Source organism: Delphinus delphis, chromosome 10 (assembly GCF_949987515.2).
Source record: "Delphinus delphis chromosome 10, mDelDel1.2, whole genome shotgun sequence".
NCBI lineage: Eukaryota > Metazoa > Chordata > Mammalia > Artiodactyla > Delphinidae > Delphinus > Delphinus delphis.
The window spans coordinates 38,612,532-38,631,970 of NC_082692.2; the positions used below are offsets into that span (position 1 = coordinate 38,612,532).

The window sequence follows — 19,439 nt, forward strand, 5'->3', positions numbered from 1 at the left end:
GACCTAAGATGTGTACAATTTTATATGTGATATTATACAATTCAGTTCATCTCTCTCAACTTCTGAAAAATTCTAACTACTAAAGACTCAACAAGGGGACTTTCCTGGTGGCGCAGTGGTTAAGAATCCTCCTGCCAATGCAGGGGACATGGGTTTGAGCCTTAGTCTGGGAAGATCCCATGTGCTGCAGAGCAACTAAGCCCATGTGCCACAACTACTGAGCCTGCGCTCTAGAGCCTGCAAGCCACAACTACGGAAGCCCGCGTGCCACAACTACTGAATCCCATGCACCTAGAGCCCAGGCTCTGCAACAAGAGAAGCCACCACAATGAGAAGCCTGCATACCACAACGAAGAGCAGCCCCTGCTCACCGCAACTAGAGATAGCCCATGCGTAGCAGTGAAGACCTAACACAACCAAAAATTAATTAATTAATTAACTAATTAAAAAATATTGTAACCATAATTATTTTTACTACTTTTGTCTTTTAATCCTCATACTAGCTATAATAGTGTGTAGTCCACTTTAGTATATTTTTACCTTCCCAGTGAAATTTGTTCTTTGATATATTTTCTTATCAATTAGCACTCTTTCTTTCCAGCTTAAAGAAATCCCTTTAACACTTCTTGTTAAGGCCAGTTTGGTAGTGATGAACAGCTTTAGATTCTGTTTGTATGGAAAACTATCTCTCCTTGAATTCTGAATGATAACTTTGCTGGGTGGAGTATTCTTGGTTAGTTCTTTTCTTTCAGCACTTTGAGTGTATCAGCTGCTTCCTTCTAGCCTGCAAAGTTTTTGCTGAAGAATCTGCTGATAATCTTATGGGAGTTCCCTTGCGTGTAACAAGTTGTTTTTCTCTTCCTGCTTTTAATATTCTCTCCTTGTCTTTAACTTTTTTTTTTTTTTACATCTTTATTGGAGTATAATTGCTTTACAATGGTGTGTTAGTTTCTGCTTTATAACAAAGTAAATCAGTTATACAAATACATATGTTCCCATATCTCTTCCCTCTTGCGTCTCCCTCTCTTTAACTTTTGAGATTTCAGTTATAATGTGTCTTGGTGTGCATCTCTTTGGGTTTCTTCTTTGGAACCTTCTGGGATTCTTGGATCTGGGTTTCTGTTTCCTCCCCCAAATTAGGGAAGTTTTCAGCCATTATTTCTTCAAACAAGATTTCTGCCTCTTTCTCTCTTCTTCTGGTATTCCTTTAATGCGAATGTTAGTCTGTTTGATGTTGTCCCTTAAATCATCTACAGTTTTTTTCATTCTTTTTTCTTTTTGCTGCTCTGATTGGGTGAGTTACAGTATCTGTCTTTGAATTGACTGATTATTCTGCTTCATCTAGTCTGCTGTTGAACCCCTCTAGTGTATTTTTCAGTGAACTATTTTATTCTTTAGCTCTGTGACTTTTATTTGATATACTTTCTTATTTTTTCCATCTCTTTGTTGACGGTTCCACTGTGTTCATCTTTTCCTTTTCCCAGGTCATTGAGTATCTTTATGACCATTACTTTGAACTTTTTATCAGGTAAATTACTTATGTTCATTTCATTAAGGCTTTTTTCTGAGGTTTTATTTTGTTCTTTCATTTGGAATACGTTACTCTGTTTCTTCATTCTGCTTCATTCTCCACGTTGACTGGTTGGAAACAGCTACCTCTCCAAGTCTTGAAGGAGTGGACTCGTGTAGGAGCTGAACCTTGTCTTTCAACCCTTCCCCAACTCTTTGTCTTCTCTCAAACCTTTGTGCTTGTTCAAGCAGGCTGTTACTATTTTTTATTTTGGCTGCACTGTGCAGCATGCAGGATCTTAGTTCTCTGACCAGGGATCGAACCCACGCCCCCAGCAGTGGAAATGTGGAGTCTTAACCATTGGACCGCCAGGAAAGTCCAGCAGGCTATTATATATATATATATATTTTTTTTTCTTTTCAGGCTATTATATTTTTAATAGCTCCTAGTTGTTGAGGAGGTGCCGAGATCTGTCACTGTCCCTAAGGGGAGGATCTCAGCACCTAGATTCAGGCTGTTTGGAAGCTTGACTCTCAGGCAGCTTTTAAAAGTATGTAAATTGATACAGTTCTATGGAACTGCAGGTGTAAACCCTGCTGACCAGGCAGTCTGGTGGTGTCCCCTGAGTAACAGTTGCAGAAATCAGGGCACTAGATGAGTATATAAGTTCTCTTCTGTAAGATACTGGTGAGCTGGAACAAGACAGAGAGCATCAAACTGCCAAATTACCTTTCACAAAGACTTCACCAATTTTATTCCCATCAACAGCATAAAAGAGTGCCTACCCACTCCCTCCAAGTCCTTGTCAATATATGAAATTATTGCTTTTTGATTTCTCCCAAGTCACTGGGCAAAAAAATGATCTTTGTTTTAATTTTTTTCTCTGTTACTATTGATTTGAGATCTTTTCATGCATTTATAGAACATTTGAATGTTTTCTTGAACTGGCATGTTATTAGATTGAGTAATGCTAGGCTGCTGTATTAGGTTCCTATGGCTGCTATAAATTTAGTAGCTTAAAGCAACACAAAGTTATTATCTTACAGTTCTGGGAATAAGAAGTCTAAAATGGGTCAGCAGCGCATTGTTTCTTCTGTAGGCTCTAGGGAAGAATCCATTTCCTTGTCTTTTCCAACTTCTAGAGGTTGAGTTGCCTGCATTCCTTGGCTCATGGCCCCTTCCTTGTATTGTCATCATATCTCACTCTGACCTTCCTGCTTCCCTCTTAGAAGGACTCCTTTCCCAAACAACTTCAGTTTTTCTCGTTGTTTTGAAATGCAATTTTATTTAATACTAAATTCTCATATTTACTTGAGTCTGTGGCTAGATTTCATTCTGATCCAGTACCAGGACTACAGTTTTAATTACTATAGTGTTATATTTTGCTATCTGGGGGCCAAATTCCCAATTATTTCTCTTGTTTGAAAAATTTTTGGCTGTTTTTGCTAATTTCCTTTTCCAAGATTTTACTGGTCAGGTTCTACAAAATACCATGTTGCTTTCAGTTGAGATTGTTTTGAATTTATGGGTTACTTCCTAGAAAATTAACACTTAAAGGTTTGATTCTTCCCATCTAGGAGTATTCTATAGCTTGCTTTTGTTAGTTTGTTAAAGCATCATATACCCTTCAGATGTGTGTGTTTCTAGATTTTAGAGCTGTTGCTGTTGCAAATTTATTGCTTTTTATCTATTACATTTTTTTATTGGTTATTGCCATTATGTAGAAATACTTTTGTTTTTGTAATTTGTATGGTAGTTGTTTCTTCCTTGCCTAAAACCGTTTATTGGTTGTACTAATTTTTCGGTTATTTTTCTCCAATTTTCTAGGTAAATAGCCACTTTGTAATGGTGACAGTTCTGGTTCTTTTTCTTGCCTTAAATTATTATCTGTGACTGCAAGTACAACTTTGAAAAGTAGCCATTAAACTGTGTAATTGTGATGAACATTTGTCTTTTGTAGGAATGCTCGTATAATGTTTCTGTGATTTTCTAATAGATAACTTTGAGTTGAGTAAGTTTCTCTCCACTTCATTCCTAGATTACGAAGTGTTTCAGTCTCAAATGCATCTTGAATTTTGTCAGATGTCTTCATAATTTTTCTAAGAGTTTTCTTCTGTACATACATTAAATAGTGAATAACAGTAAGTTTCCTGTTTGAATTATCCTTTTATGTCTGCTTGTGAATATTACAATATTTAGTAGTTGTATATGAAGTTCACTGGTGAAACTGACCAGTAGATTTGTTTGTGTGTGTGTGTGCACACGCACGCACGCACGCACACATGCATGCATGTGTGTTATTCTCTTCTGCTTTGGATGTCAGAGTTATGCTAGTGCTCTCAAATTAACTGGAAAGCTTTTCCAACTCTTAGAGATGCACTGGTATACTTTATTAACTGGTATTCTTCATTGAAAATGTAGTAGCACTTGACCTTACTGTCTGACCAACTGACCTTGTTGCCTTTTAGGGTTGACTCTTCAATTTTTCAGTCCCCATGATTGTTATATCCCTGTGGGGTTTTTTTTTTTTTAATTAGTTTTGCCTGAGGCTTATCTATCTTATTAATCTTTTTCAAATAATTAACTTTCAATTTAGAGTTAAAATTTTACTCCTTTTATTTCTAGCTCTTTATTCAGTTAACAACAGCTTTTCTTGTTTTCTAATTGGTATACTCATGGTTATAAATTGTTCTCTTTGAGTAAAGCTGAGTATGTCATAGATTTTAACATGTAATGCACATATACCTAAATACTTCGAAATTTTAAATTTCATTTCCTCTTTAAATCAAGATCTGCCAGGATATTTTCATTTTATTCTATAGTATGCCAATTTTTTTCAGTGTTTGGAAAGAATGGATATAAAGTTACATATACGAATATATCAATTTAGATCAAACTTGTTTGTTATTTAAATTCTCTCTGTATACTTTTCATTTATTTGAATTGTTTATTCATAAAACAAACAGGAGAATCTAAGTTTTTTCATGAATTAGGCATGCAGTTGAATCTCTCCCCTTTCCCCTTTGCCATCATTTGTATTTTGTGATAAAGCTGTGATTAACCTGAGAGAGGCAAAATAAAGTCACTTTTTGGGGTAACTTGATGGATAAGGTCAATAAGATTCCCAAGTGTATGATAATGTTTTAGCAAAATCTCAATAAGCCAACCATATGTTAGATTCATACTTGAACTTGAAAGCAATCAGAGCCAATATTTTTTAAACAAAATATTTGAGATATACAAAAAAAGAAAAAAGAAGAAAAGAAGAAATAATAAAATGGTAGCTCCTACCCAGCTTAAGAAAATCTCATTACTGTACAGGTGATGCCCACGTGTACTCCTCCTTGATCATATCTCTATATTATAGTTCACTTGTGGAATTAATAGCTATCCTGAATTTGTCCTGTATTTCTTTTTTTTTTTTTTTGTCCTGTATTTCTTTTGTGTTGTTTCTTTTTTCATTCTTTTTTCTCAGCTTTTTAAAAACTGAGATATAATTGACATATTGTGTAAGTTTAAAGTGTACAGCCTATTGATTTGATGGATTTATATCACATTGATGGATTTAGATCACATTATGATTGCCATTGTAGTATTAGCTAATACCTCTGTTACATTTCATAATTATTATTTCTTCCAGTGGTGGGAACAGTTAAGATCTAGTCTCTTAGAAAGTTTTATGTTTGTAATACAGTTTTATTGTCTATAATCACTGTACTGTGTATTAGATCTCTAGGAATTATTTACCTACTAGTTGCAGTTGTGTAATTCTTTATATTTTAACTATATATTGGCTGTTTTGTATGTTTTAAAAATTTGATTGAAGGTGATGCATTGTATTTATTCTGCAGCTTGCTGTTTGCGTTCCATCTTATGTTTGTGCAGTTTATTCAAGCTGACGCATGTAGCTTATTCATTTTAACTGTTGGGTATAATATTTTATTATATCAAAATACTATAACTTACCCGTTCTCCTCTTGATGGACATTTAGTTGTTTCCTGCTTTTTGTTATTACAAACAGTGCTGCTGTGAACACGATTGTATGTGCTTCTTCTAGGACGTTCATAGCAGCAAGATTCATAATAGCTAAAGAGTAGAAACAACCCAAATGTTCATCAACTGATTAATGGATAAATTAAAATGTGGTCTATCCATATAATGGAATATTATTCAGCCATAAAAAGTAGTGAAGTACTGATACATCCTACAACATGGATAAACCTTGAAAACATGTTGTGAAAGAAGTCAGTCACAAAAGACTGCATAATATGTGATTCCGTTTATATAAAATATGCAGAATAAGCAAATTCATAGAGACAGAAAGTAGACTTGTGTTTCCCAGAGTCTGGGGAAAGAGTGTAATGGTGAGTGATTGTTAATGGGTTTGGGGCTTTTGGGGTGGGGGTGGGGAATGAAAATGTTCTAAATTTAGTTTGTGGTGATATTGCACAACTCTGAATATACTAAAACCACTGAACTGTACACTTTAGATTGGTGAGCTTATGGCATGTGAATTATATCTTACTAAAGAAGTGAAAGATGGGCTTCCCTGGTGGCACAGTGGTTGAGAGTCCACCTGCCGATGCAGGGGACGTGGGTTCGTGCCCCGGTCCAGGAAGATCCCACATGCCGTGGAGCAGCTGGGCCCGTGAGCCATGGCCGCTGAGCCTGCGCGTCCGGAGCCTATGCTCTGCAACGGGAGAGGCCACAACAGTGAGAGGCCCGCGTACTGCAAAAAAAAACAAAAAAACAAAACAAAACAAAAAAAAAGAAGTGAAAGATAATTTCTAGGACAGTATTTTTCAAACCCAACCCACTAGTAGGTTATAAACCAATTTTAGTGAGTTAGAATAGAGTTTGCAGGGTGTTTTTGTTTTGAGCTATAAGAATTTCTTCATTTATTCTTTAGAAAACAGGGGAGTGTGGCGCTCACGTGGCTAGTTTGAGTATATAAATTCATGAAATGTTTAAGTGAAAACTCATAAATAGCATATTTATGATAGTTATGAATATATAATATTTGGCTGCAAAAAATTCAGTAAATTTTTGTTTGGTACTTTGGTTTTACTATTTACTTGGGTGATTAGTGATGATTATACCAGAAATGGAATCTTGAAAGGATATTTGGAAATAAGAGAAAACACTCTAATTTGGCTTTTATCATCTCTTTGTTCACACTCCAGAGTTTCTGTGTCAAATCTGTCAAGCTTTTCCGCTACTTTCTGCCTTTCTCCCAGATTTTTGCCTTGGCTCTATTCTGTACCACAGCCAGATATATTCCTATTTCTAACATTTTGGTGTTTTGATCAGGTTATAAATTGACTCCTTTGGAAGCATACTGCTATTAAAATTTGATCTGTTGTCCATTTCAGTTTATATTAGAGATTTTATAGATGTACTGGGTTAACTTTTATATGCTTTGAGAGCTTTAAAGTACTGATACAGTTTTTGTCTTCTGAATATGAATAGCAAATACTTGAGGCATGAAAATAGATATGAAGAGTTTAAAATCACAGATTGAAACTATTTTAGAACTCTCCTTTTTTGTTCTAGGAAGAATTGTTTTCAGTTTCGAATGTTAATAAGCTGAAATTTCTTTCTGTAGTATTTCTTCAGATTTTTTATACTATTTTCTTATAACAACCATCAATCAAAGTTATAGTGATTTTGAGCTCTTTACCCGTCATCGTCTTATACTCATTATCTAATAGTAACTATCTCTGTTTTCTCAAATTTTCTCTTTTTGTTTTTGGTTTTTGTCTTTTTCTGGCAGAGGCTTTTTTTTTTTATTTATTTATTTTAATTTATTTTATTGAAGTAAACATTTGGAAATGTTCATTCAGACTCATTATTTCCACTTAGGAAAGTAAGCCAGGTAGTTCCATGCTGAATAAATTTCCCAAAGACATGTTTTCACTGAGAATGAACACATTGAATCATGCAGTTTTATAACTACTTTTGTATCCTCTGGGGGACAAAAAAGTACCAAGAATTGAGGCAGGTTGGAATGGCCACCAGAAATCTAAATCTAGTCATGCTTGCCAAGGTATTTCTTATGTCTCAACAGCCCATGTAACTGATTCTGCTGTTATAATTTTCTGTTAAATTGAATCTTTTGAAAAAACAATCTGATGAAACAGGTTTGAAAACACAAATAAAATACTGGAAAATGGGAATTAAAATTCCTTTTCCTACAACTACTGAAAAGAGTGCTTTGGACACTGTTTCTTTTGCTTAAAGCTTTACGAAGCAGGCAGCTTATAAGTGTCAGAGCCTGAATGCAGTTCCAAGTCTTTCTGCCTCCCGAACTACTACTCAGTGCTCAAAAATTTTGATACAGCTAATAGACAGCATGTAGAGAAAGGAATCAATTTGAAAATGTTTAATACATTATAAAACGAGATCATGTTTTTACCTGTTAAATAAGCTAAGTTTTCTGAACTTAGTAATACTTAAATACTGGAAGCCCATATGTAGCTGGAGATGTATTTCACTACAACCCTATCAGAAAAGTCATACTATGTAATAATCCTAAAAACTGTTCATGGCCACAGACTGGAAGGAAATAGTCCATATGTTCAGAGTAGAGATCTAACAAAATAATTATTTTCCAAATTTCCTACATTTAACATTTTTTTTTTAATTTATTTTTGGCTGCAGTGGGTCTTCACTGTTGTGCGCAGGCTTCTCCTTGCGGTGGCTTCTTTTGTTGCAGAGCATGGGCTCTAGGCACGTGGGCTTCAGTAGTTGTGGCACATGGCCTCAGTAGTTGTGGTACATGGGCACTAGAGCACATGGGCTTCAGTAGTTGCGGTGCATGGGCTCAGTAGTTGTGGCACGTGGGCTCTAGGGTGCAGGCTTCAGTAGTTGTGGCGAACAGGCTTAGTTGCTTTGCGGCATGTGGGATCTTCCCAGACCAGAGATCGAACCCATGTCCCCTGCATTGGCAGGCGGATTCTTAACCACTGCACAACCAGGGAAGTCCTAACATGTTATTTTTATAAATAGGGTAAATGTTTCTATCTTTATTTGGTAGTTTAACTTTAGGGAAATAATTCTAAATAAAGAATAAAGATTATCTAAAAATACTCAACAGCTTTATTTTTTAGTAGTGAAAAATTAGAAACAAATGTCCAGCTGAGCAGAATGTACCAGAGTAAATAGTGATACTTCTAAGGGAAATATGTAAGACTTAATAGATTGCATAGGTATGAGGGGGAAAGTTTACAGTATAATAGGCAAAGCCGGATACAAATTTGTTTATAAAGCATGTGATTACCGATATATATTTTTATAAAAATACAGCAAATAACTGGAAGAAGGTCTAGTAGTTTTATCAGCAATTTTGTTTGGATATTGAGATTCAAGTAATTTTTTTCCCTTTGTACTTTTATATATTTTCCAGATTTTATTTAATCATGTACTGACTTTTTAAAAACGAATATTTTCCTAACATGAGGTAAAGTGATAGGTAATGTTTTCTTAGGCTGCCACTACATAACATTCTGTTTGTAGTATCTATTAATTGGTCCTGTTTTCTTCTGTCCATATGGAATGAACATGTTTGTATTATTTCTTAGATCTGAAACTCAGCACCGAGGCTCTGCTCCCCACTCTGAGAGTGATCTCCCAGAGCAGGAAGAGGAGATTCTGGGATCTGATGATGATGAGCAGGAAGATCCCAATGATTATTGTAAAGGTAAGATTTTCTGTGAGGAGATACTAAGTAAGATGTGATCCATGTATATGCAGTTTTTCATGTGAATATTTGGTCTATCAGCGTAAACAGTATTGATGCTTTCTGCTTATTGCATCCTTTTCTCTAAGTATAGAAATTAGTATTTCCTCTTACTTTGACTTAATTAAAGCTTAGTTTAAATTAAACTTGTTTCTATTCCTTAAAAAAGATAGTGCATATTTACCTTAGAAAATTTCAGAAATATGTTAAACAAAAAGAAAACAAAAGCCATCTGTAATGCTGTCACCCAGAAGTAGCCAGTGGTAAGATTTGGTATGTAGACTTTTGAAAAACACCTTTCACTACTCTTTTCTCAAAGTGATGATTGCTAAGATACATTAAACTGGAATTATATATACTTAAACTGTGTCATAAGGTTGCCTGTTATCTTTTCTGTTTCTTTTATGAAACTTTGCAGGATTCTTGGGTAGGATTTTATAACAGAATATCTCTTAACCATTGAGGAGAACCTGGTTCTTCTCAGTAGGCAGAGATGCATGTTTAAATCCCTTGATTCCTGCCACTGTTGGCAGCCTTTTCAGGCCTTCCTGTTTTTATGTTTTAGAAAAGCAATTTCTTTTTTTAAAGTTAAATAAATGGAATTCATTCATCTCTCTCCTAAAAAACATCCTGAGACTACAACTAGTCTCAGAATAGATTTATATGTTTAGATAAATCTTGGATTACTGAGGGGCAAGAATGTTGTGAAACATAACCTTATTTTTGTTTGAGGATGACTTATTTTTTTAAGTAATTATTGGTTGTTCCACAAAGCATCACTTGCTCACTCTAAATCATTACTCTTATTCTTTAAGATATTTTTTGTAACATGAGCTCAATAATATTGTGTTGCTGACTTGACATTTTCTTTTGTTGAGTTGGTTGTGTTAGAAAAAACCATTTTTATTTGCTAAAAGGTGTATAGATGTTGAAAAACGTGGTGTGAGATACCTTTTCCTACTACTTAAGTGACTATTTGCTTCCTGTTGTTTCTTCCAGGAGGTTATCATCTTGTGAAAATCGGAGATCTATTCAATGGGAGATATCATGTGATCCGAAAGTTGGGCTGGGGACACTTTTCAACAGTGTGGTTATCATGGGATATTCAGTAAGTTTTAGCGATCCTGCAAGAGAATTAGGTGATTCTTAAATGTTTGTGTCTGATTTTCCACTTTTAGTCTAAGCTCTAGACTGATTTTTTGATAAGAATCTTATTACTGAGGATCTTTATGTTCTTGGGCAAATGACTTTTCTCGGATGAAGAGTCAGTTTAGAGGAGACACAAGATTGATTAAATTAGTATCAGTAAGGTGCTTGAAACTCCCAAATTCAAAACATTACAAATACCCAAAGAAAGTGTAGTATGTAAGTTCATAGGTTTTCTCATTAGTAGAGCTAAATTTTTAGATGATGCCCTAGACCAATCTTTGTGAAATTACTTATTTTTTTGTATTTTGTTTTGATAACAGATTTGTTCAGCCATACAGTGTAAAACTTCTCTACATAAAAATCATAGGCAATTAACATTGGATGTTTACCTAAAAGTGTACCATCTATCTTTGGTGAGATAGCAGTTGCTATCTTTGTGCTTAATTTTTTATCAGTTTTTCACCCAAGTATTTCTTCTGGCTTCGTAGAGGAAAGTATTATAGCTTTTAAGCTTTTCGGTTTTGCTATACAGATATACAGAATACTTCTGATTTGGTGGAGCTTTCCCCCTTATTTATCCCCACTTCATGGTTTTACTTGGATTCACGGAGCATTCAGAAAGTAGATTTTAACTTAGAGGAAATGTTTGGTGACTGACATTACCCAGGAACAGATTTTCTTCTTCTCATAAGTTAAATTTGGCCAGTTAGAGCTATTAAGAGGTACAGGTGATCCCATAGTAGTAGTTCGTGTTTGAGTACAGGGAAATATGAAATCAATATTTGTACTTCTGTTGCTGTCTCCCAGTTATAGTTAAATCTTAGCTTCCTATCATAGAGGTAGAGCATTTAGTCTTAATTGCCTGTTTGTTTCTTAGGGGGAAGAAGTTTGTGGCAATGAAAGTAGTTAAAAGTGCTGAACATTATACCGAAACAGCACTTGATGAAATCCGGTTGCTGAAATCAGTAAGTATTAGATTGTATGTGTGAGCTGCAAAGCATTATAAATAAATAAAGTTTTATTCAGTTAAGATATACCAAGTGTGTACTCTTTGGCATGGCTCATTTTTACTGTAAAGTTCTAGTATCCTTAAAGAGGTAGAGGAAGACAGTATTTACACATCCTGTGTATGTGGTAGGGAACTGGTGGAATATGCTGTGATGGGAATTCTCCCTACATATACAATGGGAAAAAACCTTGCAAATAAACAAAAATGTTTATTGAGTATGTTTTCTGTGCCAGATAGCACAAAGAATGTTTTTCTTTCCTGCTATGGTTAAAAGAAAAGTTGTGTGAATAAATATATTTTTGTTTTAAAATCTTATACAAATATATAAAAATAAGCACTATATTTACTAATTCCCTTTATTACCTGGAAACTTAGGTAAATATTATCAAAATTTATTTTCAGTTTTGTTACAAATTAGTAAATGTCAGTGTAGTAGAAGGAGCTTAAACTCAGAGTTAGAAAACATGAGTTTTAGGGCCAGCTCTATCCAAATATATCCTTCAACTCATCTTTTTATTTCTTCTGAGCCTTAGGTTTTTCATTCGTAAAGTGAGGAAGCTAGACCAGGAGAGCTCCAAGGAAGTACTTTTCAAAGTGCCAGTCTGTGATGAGATAAGGAGCTCATGCCCCAAAGTAAATCAGTGTACTGCTTCCTTCCCTCAGAAAGTTTTTCTATGAAAAAAAATGAAGGCTGAATAAACAGTATGGTTAGTGCTATGGTTGATTGCATCCTGCAAAAGCTCCTGAATTCCTCCTGGCCTGGTAACTAGCAGTTAATTTGGGAGTAGCAAAGTGGTATAATTAAACAATAGTCTTTGTTGATTGTGTTTTCTTTTGTGAACTGCTTATATTACGTTCTTTGTTTGAGCTATTAAAATTTTATGTGTGTCTCATAGATTTGTATGAGCTCTTTCTTGGAGTAATCCTTTGTTATATTTGCTGCAGGTATCCTCTCCCCCACCACCATTTGGTTTATTTCTATGGTTTCCCTTTTGCTAAGCATTGTTTCTTCCCTATTATAGGTTCGCAATTCAGATCCTAATGATCCAAATAGAGAAATGGTTGTTCAACTACTAGATGACTTTAAAATATCAGGAGTTAATGGAACACGTATCCTTTTAAAAACCTATTTGAAAACAAATCATGAAATAACTTTATCCCAAAGAAAGGAACAAGATTTGTACAGGTAGCATTGGTCTCTTCTCTCAAAACAAACTATAATCAAATTACTTTATTGTCAACTTTTGAACACAGATATGAATCAGGTCTCTCTTCGTATGTTGTGATTTTTTAGGCTATTGGCTTTACACTTTTTTCCTTTTTTCAGGCAAATTAAAACCAAACCCCAAAGAAACTTTTTAAGAAAAGAACCTTGTACTAGTAAGTAGTTTCTATGATTTTTATCAATTAGCGCAGAAATTTTAATGAAGTTAATGAGAAATACTGGGTAAAGGACTTCCCTGGTGGTCCAGTGGTTAAGAATCTGCCTGCCAATGTAGGGGACATGGGTTCGATCCCTGGTCCAGGAAGATCCACAGAGCAACTAAGCCTGTGCTCCACAACTACTGAGCCCATGCTCTAGAGCCCGCGAGCTGCAAGTACTGAAGCCCGTGCGCTCTAGGGCCCGTGCTCCATCCACAACAAGAGAAGCCACCGCAGTGAGAAGCCCCTGCACCTCACCGCAACTAGAGAAAGCCCATGCACAGCAATGAAGATCCAGTGCAGCCAAAAATAAATTAATTAATTAATTAAAATTTAAAAGAAAGAAAGAAATACTGGGTAAACAAGAATTTAATGCATTTTATCTCAGTATTTAAGAGGCTGTACATGTATGCTTAAAATCTAAACAGGTATACTTGTTCACATTCTGTCATAATGGAAAAACTGACTTGTTTTATGTTTTGATCTGGAATTTTAGAATTTTAAAGTTGGAAGGAATGTTAGCTATTCTTTTCCCCACAGGTTAATATCAGAGTGACATGCACGGAAATAATTGAAAGGTTGTTGCAACAGCTATGCTTGTAAAGGCCTATCACATTTTTCAGAATGAAAGATGAAGAAGAATCTCACTTGGATTGGAGAGTCTGAAACCTGTTTATAAACTATTTTAAAATGTATAAGGAAAGACATTGCATATATCATTCTACTTTCCCTGCATGTTTAGCTTCTCTTAGCACACATTTTTAATTGCCAGTGATGATCCTTTTTTAAGGAGATGGGCTACATAGGGCCCATCTCTAATCATGTGGACTATATGGTTAGAGATTTGAACAGAGAAGCAAGGAGAGAGGATGAGAAAGGAGAGAGAACAGGTGATAACATAAAGATTTTATCTATCATTCTGAAGTTAGTTTTCAGTTACTTACTTCCTTGGAGAAATATAAATCAAATCCCCCCCTTCCCCAAATCTCTAAGGAAACTGGTACAAGAAGCATTCCATGTGAATCATCATTTTACGTCTGTTGTGGTCATTTCATAGATGGCTTACTCTGTGTGTGTGTGTGGTATGCATGTTTTCAAAGAATTAAGAGGAAGGCTAACCATGAAATAAAACCATACAGGAAGTCATGATGGCCATTAGGTTCTGTTTCCCTATTTCTTGATCTTGTAATGTTTCTCACTGTGCCACATTTTCCTATTAATTTGGTAATATTATAGTAAAACTGTAGAAATATTCTAAATAGTCTCCTCAGTAATGCTGAGTACCTTTATTTGACCGTAAGCAAGAAGGCTTTTTTTTTTCTTTCTTTTTTGTTTTTTTTGCGGTACGCGGGCCTCTCACTGTTGTGGCCTCTCCCATTGCGGAGCACAGGCCCCGACGTGCAGGCTCAACGGCCATGGCTCACGGCCCAGCCGCTCCGCGGCATGTGGGATCCTCCCGGACCGGGGCACGAACCCGTGTCCCCTGCATCGGCAGGCGGACTCTCAACCACTGCGCCACCAGGGAAGCCCTCTTCTTGTTTTTTAAGCTACTGAATGTCTGGTCATTTTTATATCACTGCTTACAAATTAAAATAACATTGTTGTCAAATTGTAATCTCAACAAATGAAAGTTAATATTAAAGCTAGGGACGTGAAAATAAACAATTCTGTGTTCTGATTTGTTTGTTTAATCAATCTGCATTCTAAAATACCTTATTTTGATATATTTCGTATATACAGAAGTAGAATAGTTTGATGAATCCTCATAGATCCATTACCCATTTCAGAAGTTATCAACTCATAATCAGTCTTGTTTTGTCTGTATCTCCTGATAATTTTGTGACCAATCTTAAAGATATTTTTTCATCCGTAATTATTTTAGAATGTATCTCCAAAAGACAAAGACTTAAAATATAACCCCAACACAGTTATTATTCCTAAAAAGTTGAAAATATAACCCCAACACAGTTATTATTCCTAAAAAATTGGGGATCAGTTTCTTAGGTCCTTTTTTCTAGTCAGTGTTTCAGTCTCTCCAAATGTCTCATACTTTTTTTTTCTTTTAGTTTTTTTATTCTTAATTTCAGTCAGGAGCCACAAGGTTTTTGACAGTTCCTTTATGATTTGGCACATCAGAATGTTCCAGGCTCATTTTGTGCATTTCCTGTCCCAAACCTGGGGTCAACCATTTCTTTAAAAAGCCCTAATTCCTATGAGTGGGAAATGGGGAACACAATCGAGGCACTAGGTATACACTTTGCTACTGGGTTAATTATTGCCATCACTTTTATGATTTCTTGATCCATTGCAAAGAGCAAATACCTTCATTCCTTTCCCCCGCTTCCTTTTTTTGGGTCACTTGAAGTTGCCCCTTACTTTTGTGGGTGGGTGGGTTTATTTGTTCATTTGTATTATTTTTTCTTTGTGTATTTGATTTTGGATAGTTTCTATTGCTATACCTTTGAGTTCACTAATCTCATTCTGCAGTGCTTAATCTGCCATTTATCCCATCCAGGGTATTTTTCTGCTTTTCATCTCAGAAGTTCAATTTGGGTTCTCTTTTTTTTTCTTCCAGTCTTATTGAGGTACAATTGACATACAGCAGTGTATAAGGAATACAGCATAATGAATTAACTTACATACATCATTAAATGATTATCACACAATAATTCATCTCATAAAATAACAAAATTAAATAGAAAAAAATATATTTTTCTTTGTGGTGAGAACTCTTAGACTTTACTCCCAATAACTTACATATATAACGTATAGCATTGTTAATTATATTTATTGTATTGTACATTATATCCCTAGTACTTATAACTGGAAATTTATACCTTTTGACTGCCTTCATCCAGTTTCCCCTCCCCTAACCACCACCTCTGGTAACCACAGATTTGATCTTTTTCTTTTGAGTTTGTTTATTTATTTTTGAAGTATAATTGACCTATAACACTACGTTAGTTCTGGTGCACGATGTGGTGATTTGATATTTCTGTACATTTCAAAATGATCACTGTGATAAGTCTACTTAGTTTATATTACTATACAAAGATATTACATAGTTAATGACTATATTCCCCACACTGTACATTTCACACCCATGACTCACCTATTTTGCAACTGGAGTTTTGTACTGCTTAATCTCTCTCACCTATTTCTTTCCTCCTCCCACCTTTCTCCCCTCTGGCAACCACCTGTTTGTTCTCTGTATCTTTCTGTTATGTTTGTTCATTTGTTTTGTCTTTTATATTCCACATTATTAAGTGAAATCGTACAGTTTTGTCTTTGTCTCACTCATCTCAACCATCCATGTCACAAATGGCGAGGTTTCATTCTTTTTTATGGCTGAGTCACATTCCATTAATATATATACACCACATCATCTTTGCATCTCTTTTTTTCTATATATATCTTCTGTATCTCTTTTCAACATATGGAATACTGCTATAACTGTTTAATTTCCTTGTCTGCTAATTCTGACGTCTGGGTCAGTTCTGGGTCAATTTCAAATGATTGATTTATTACTGTATCTAATTTTCAGATAAATTTTCCTTCACCTTTGTTGCCTGGTAGTCTTTGATTGAGACACTGAGTTTTACCTTGTTGGCTGCTGGATATGTTGTATAGCTATAAATCTTGAGCTTTGTTCTGGGATGCAGTTGTTACTTGTAAGCAGTTTGACCCTTTTCAGATTTTACTTTTATCATTTGTTAGATGGCTCCAGAGCAGTGTTCAGTCTAGGGCTAATCATTCCTTCTACTGAGGCAAGGTCTTCTGAATAATCTACCCAATGCCCCAGGACTATGAATTTTTCTAGTTTTTTTTCTTAATGGAGATATAATTGACATATAACATTGTATTAGTTTTGGGTGTACAACATAATGATTTGATAGCTGTGTACATTGCAAAATGATTACCATAGTAAGTTTAGTTAACATCCATCACCACATACTTACAGTTTTTTTCTTGTGATGAGAACTTTAAGATTTACTGTCTTAGCAACTCTCAAATACACAATATAGTATTATTAACAATAGTCACCATGCTGTACATTACACACCCAGGACTTACTCATCTTTTTTTTTTTTTTTAAATAAATTCATTTATTTATTTTTTCTTGGCTGTGTTGGGTCTTTGTTGCTACGCGCGGGCTTTCTCTAGTTGTGGCGAGGTGGGGCTACCCTTCGTTGTGGTGCACGGGCTTCTCCTTGCGGTGGCTTCTCTTACTGGGGAGCACGGGCTTTAGGCGCACGGGCTTCAGTAGTTGTGGCGTGTGGGCTCAGTAGTTGTGGCTCACGGGCTCCAGAGCACAGGCTCAGTAGTTGTGGCGCACGGGCTTAGTTGCTCCACAGCATGTGGGATCTTCCTGGATCAGGGCTCGAACCCGTGTCCCCTGCATTGGCAGGCGGATTCTTAACCACTGTGCCCCCAGAGAAGTCCCAGACTTATTCATCTTATGACTGGAAGTTTGTACCTTTTGACCACCGTCACCCATTTCCCCCACCCCCCACCTTTGGCAACCACTAGTCTGTTTTCTGTATCTATGAGTTTGTTGTTTTGTTTTGTTTTTAGATTCCACATATAAGTGAGATCATATAGTATTTGTCTTTCTGTTTTATTTCACTTAGCATAACATCCTCAAGGTCCATCCATGTTATCACAAATGGCAAGATTTCCTTCCTCATATGGCTAAATAATATTCCATTGTGTATGTAGACCATATTTTCTTTATCCATTCATCCATCAGTGGACACTAGGGTTGCTTCCATGTCTTGGCTATTGTAAATAATGCTGCAGTGAACATGGGGGTGCACATCTTTTTAAGTTAGTGATTTTGTTTTCTTCGGATAAATACCCAAAAGTGGAATTGCTGGAATGTATGGTAATTCTCTTTTTAGTTTTTTTGAGGAACCTCCGTACTGTTTTCCATAGTGGCTGTACCAGTTTACATTCCCCCCAACAGTGCACAAGGGCTCCTTTTTCTCCACATCCTCACCAACACTTGTTATCGCTTGTCTTTTTTATAATAGCCATTCTAACAGCTGTGAGGTGGTATCTCATTGTGGTTTTGATTTGCATTTCCCTGGTGATTAATGATGTTGAACACTTTTTCATGTACCTGTTGGCCATCTGTATGTCTTGTCTGGAAAAATATGTGTTCAGATTCTTGGTTCATTTTTTAATCAGATTTGTTTTTTTTCCCCTATTGAGTTATATGTGTTCTTTATATATTTTTGATATTAACCCCTTATCAGATCTTTGATTTGCAAATATTTTTTCCCATTCCATAGGTTGCCTTTTCATTTTCATTTTGTTTCCTTTGCTCTGCAGAAGATTTTTAGTTTGATGTAGTCCACTTCTTCATTTTTGCTTTTGTTGACTTTGTTTTTGGTGTCAGATCCAAAATATTGCCAAGACCAATGTCAAGGAGCTTACAACCTGTGTTTTCTTCTAGGAGTTTTATGGTGTCAGGTCTTATGTTCAAGTCTTTAATCCATTTTGAGTTGATTCTGGGGTCTAGTGTAAGATAATGGTCCAGTTTCATTCTTTTGCATGTAGCTGTTCAGGTTTCCCCCCATGATTTATTATTATTTTTATTTACATCTTTATTGGAGTATAATTGCTTTACAATGGTGTGTTAGTTTCTGCTTTATAACAAAGTGAATCAGTTATACATATACATATGTTCCCATATCTCTTCCCTCTTGCGTCTCCATCCCTCCCACCCTCCCTATCCCACCCCTCTAGGTGGTCACAAAGCACCGAGCTGATCTCCCTGTGCTATGCGGCTGCTTCCCACTAGCTATCTATTTTACGTTTGGTAGTGTATATATGTCCATGCCACTCTCTCGCTTTGTCACAGCTTACCCTTCCCCCTCCCTATGTACTCAAGTCCATTGTCTAGTAGGTCTGTGTCTTTATTCCTGTTTTACCCCTAGGTTCTTCATGACATTTTTTTTTTCTTAAATTCCATATATATGTGTTAGCATACGGTATTTGTTTTTCTCTTTCTGACTTACTTCACTCTGTATGACAGACTCTAGGTCCATCCACCTCACTACAAATAACTCAAATTCGTTTCTTTTTATGGCTGAGTAATATTCCATTGTATATATGTGCCACATCTTCTTTATCCATTCATCCGATGATGGACACTTAGGTTGTTTCCATCTCCGGGCTATTGTAAATAGAGCTGCAATGAACATTTTGGTACATGACTCTTTTTGAATTATGGTTTTCACAGCCCAATCTAAAAATGGGCAGAAGCCCTAAATAGATATTTCTCCAAAGAAGATATACAGACTGCCAACAAACACATGAAAGAATGCTCAACATCATTAATCATTAGAGAAATGCAAATCAAAACTACAGTGAGATATCATCTCACACCAGTCAGAATGGCCGTCATCAAAAAATCTAGAAACAATAAATGCTGGAGAGGGTGTGGAGAAAAGGGAACACTCTTGCACTGCTGGTGGGAATGTGAATTGGTACAGCCACTATGGAGAACAGTATGGAGGTTCCTTAAAAAACTACAAATAGAACTACCATATGACCCAGCAATCCCACTACTGGGCATATACCCTGAGAAAACCATAATTCAAAA

General features: G+C 35.7%; 1 protein-coding gene across 3 annotated transcripts in view; it reads left to right on the forward strand.

Annotated features, from left to right (window-relative positions):
- Positions 1–19,439, forward strand: part of SRPK1 (SRSF protein kinase 1) — an 81,564-nt gene that overhangs the window by 33,674 nt on the left and 28,451 nt on the right. For all 3 annotated transcript variants that reach the window (XM_060021930.1, XM_060021932.1, XM_060021929.1), the window contains 4 exons: positions 9,092–9,210; positions 10,249–10,357; positions 11,276–11,363; positions 12,430–12,517. In XM_060021930.1, the coding sequence (XP_059877913.1) occupies positions 9,092–9,210; positions 10,249–10,357; positions 11,276–11,363; positions 12,430–12,517 (404 nt within the window). The remainder of the gene's footprint in view (positions 1–9,091; positions 9,211–10,248; positions 10,358–11,275; positions 11,364–12,429; positions 12,518–19,439) is intronic.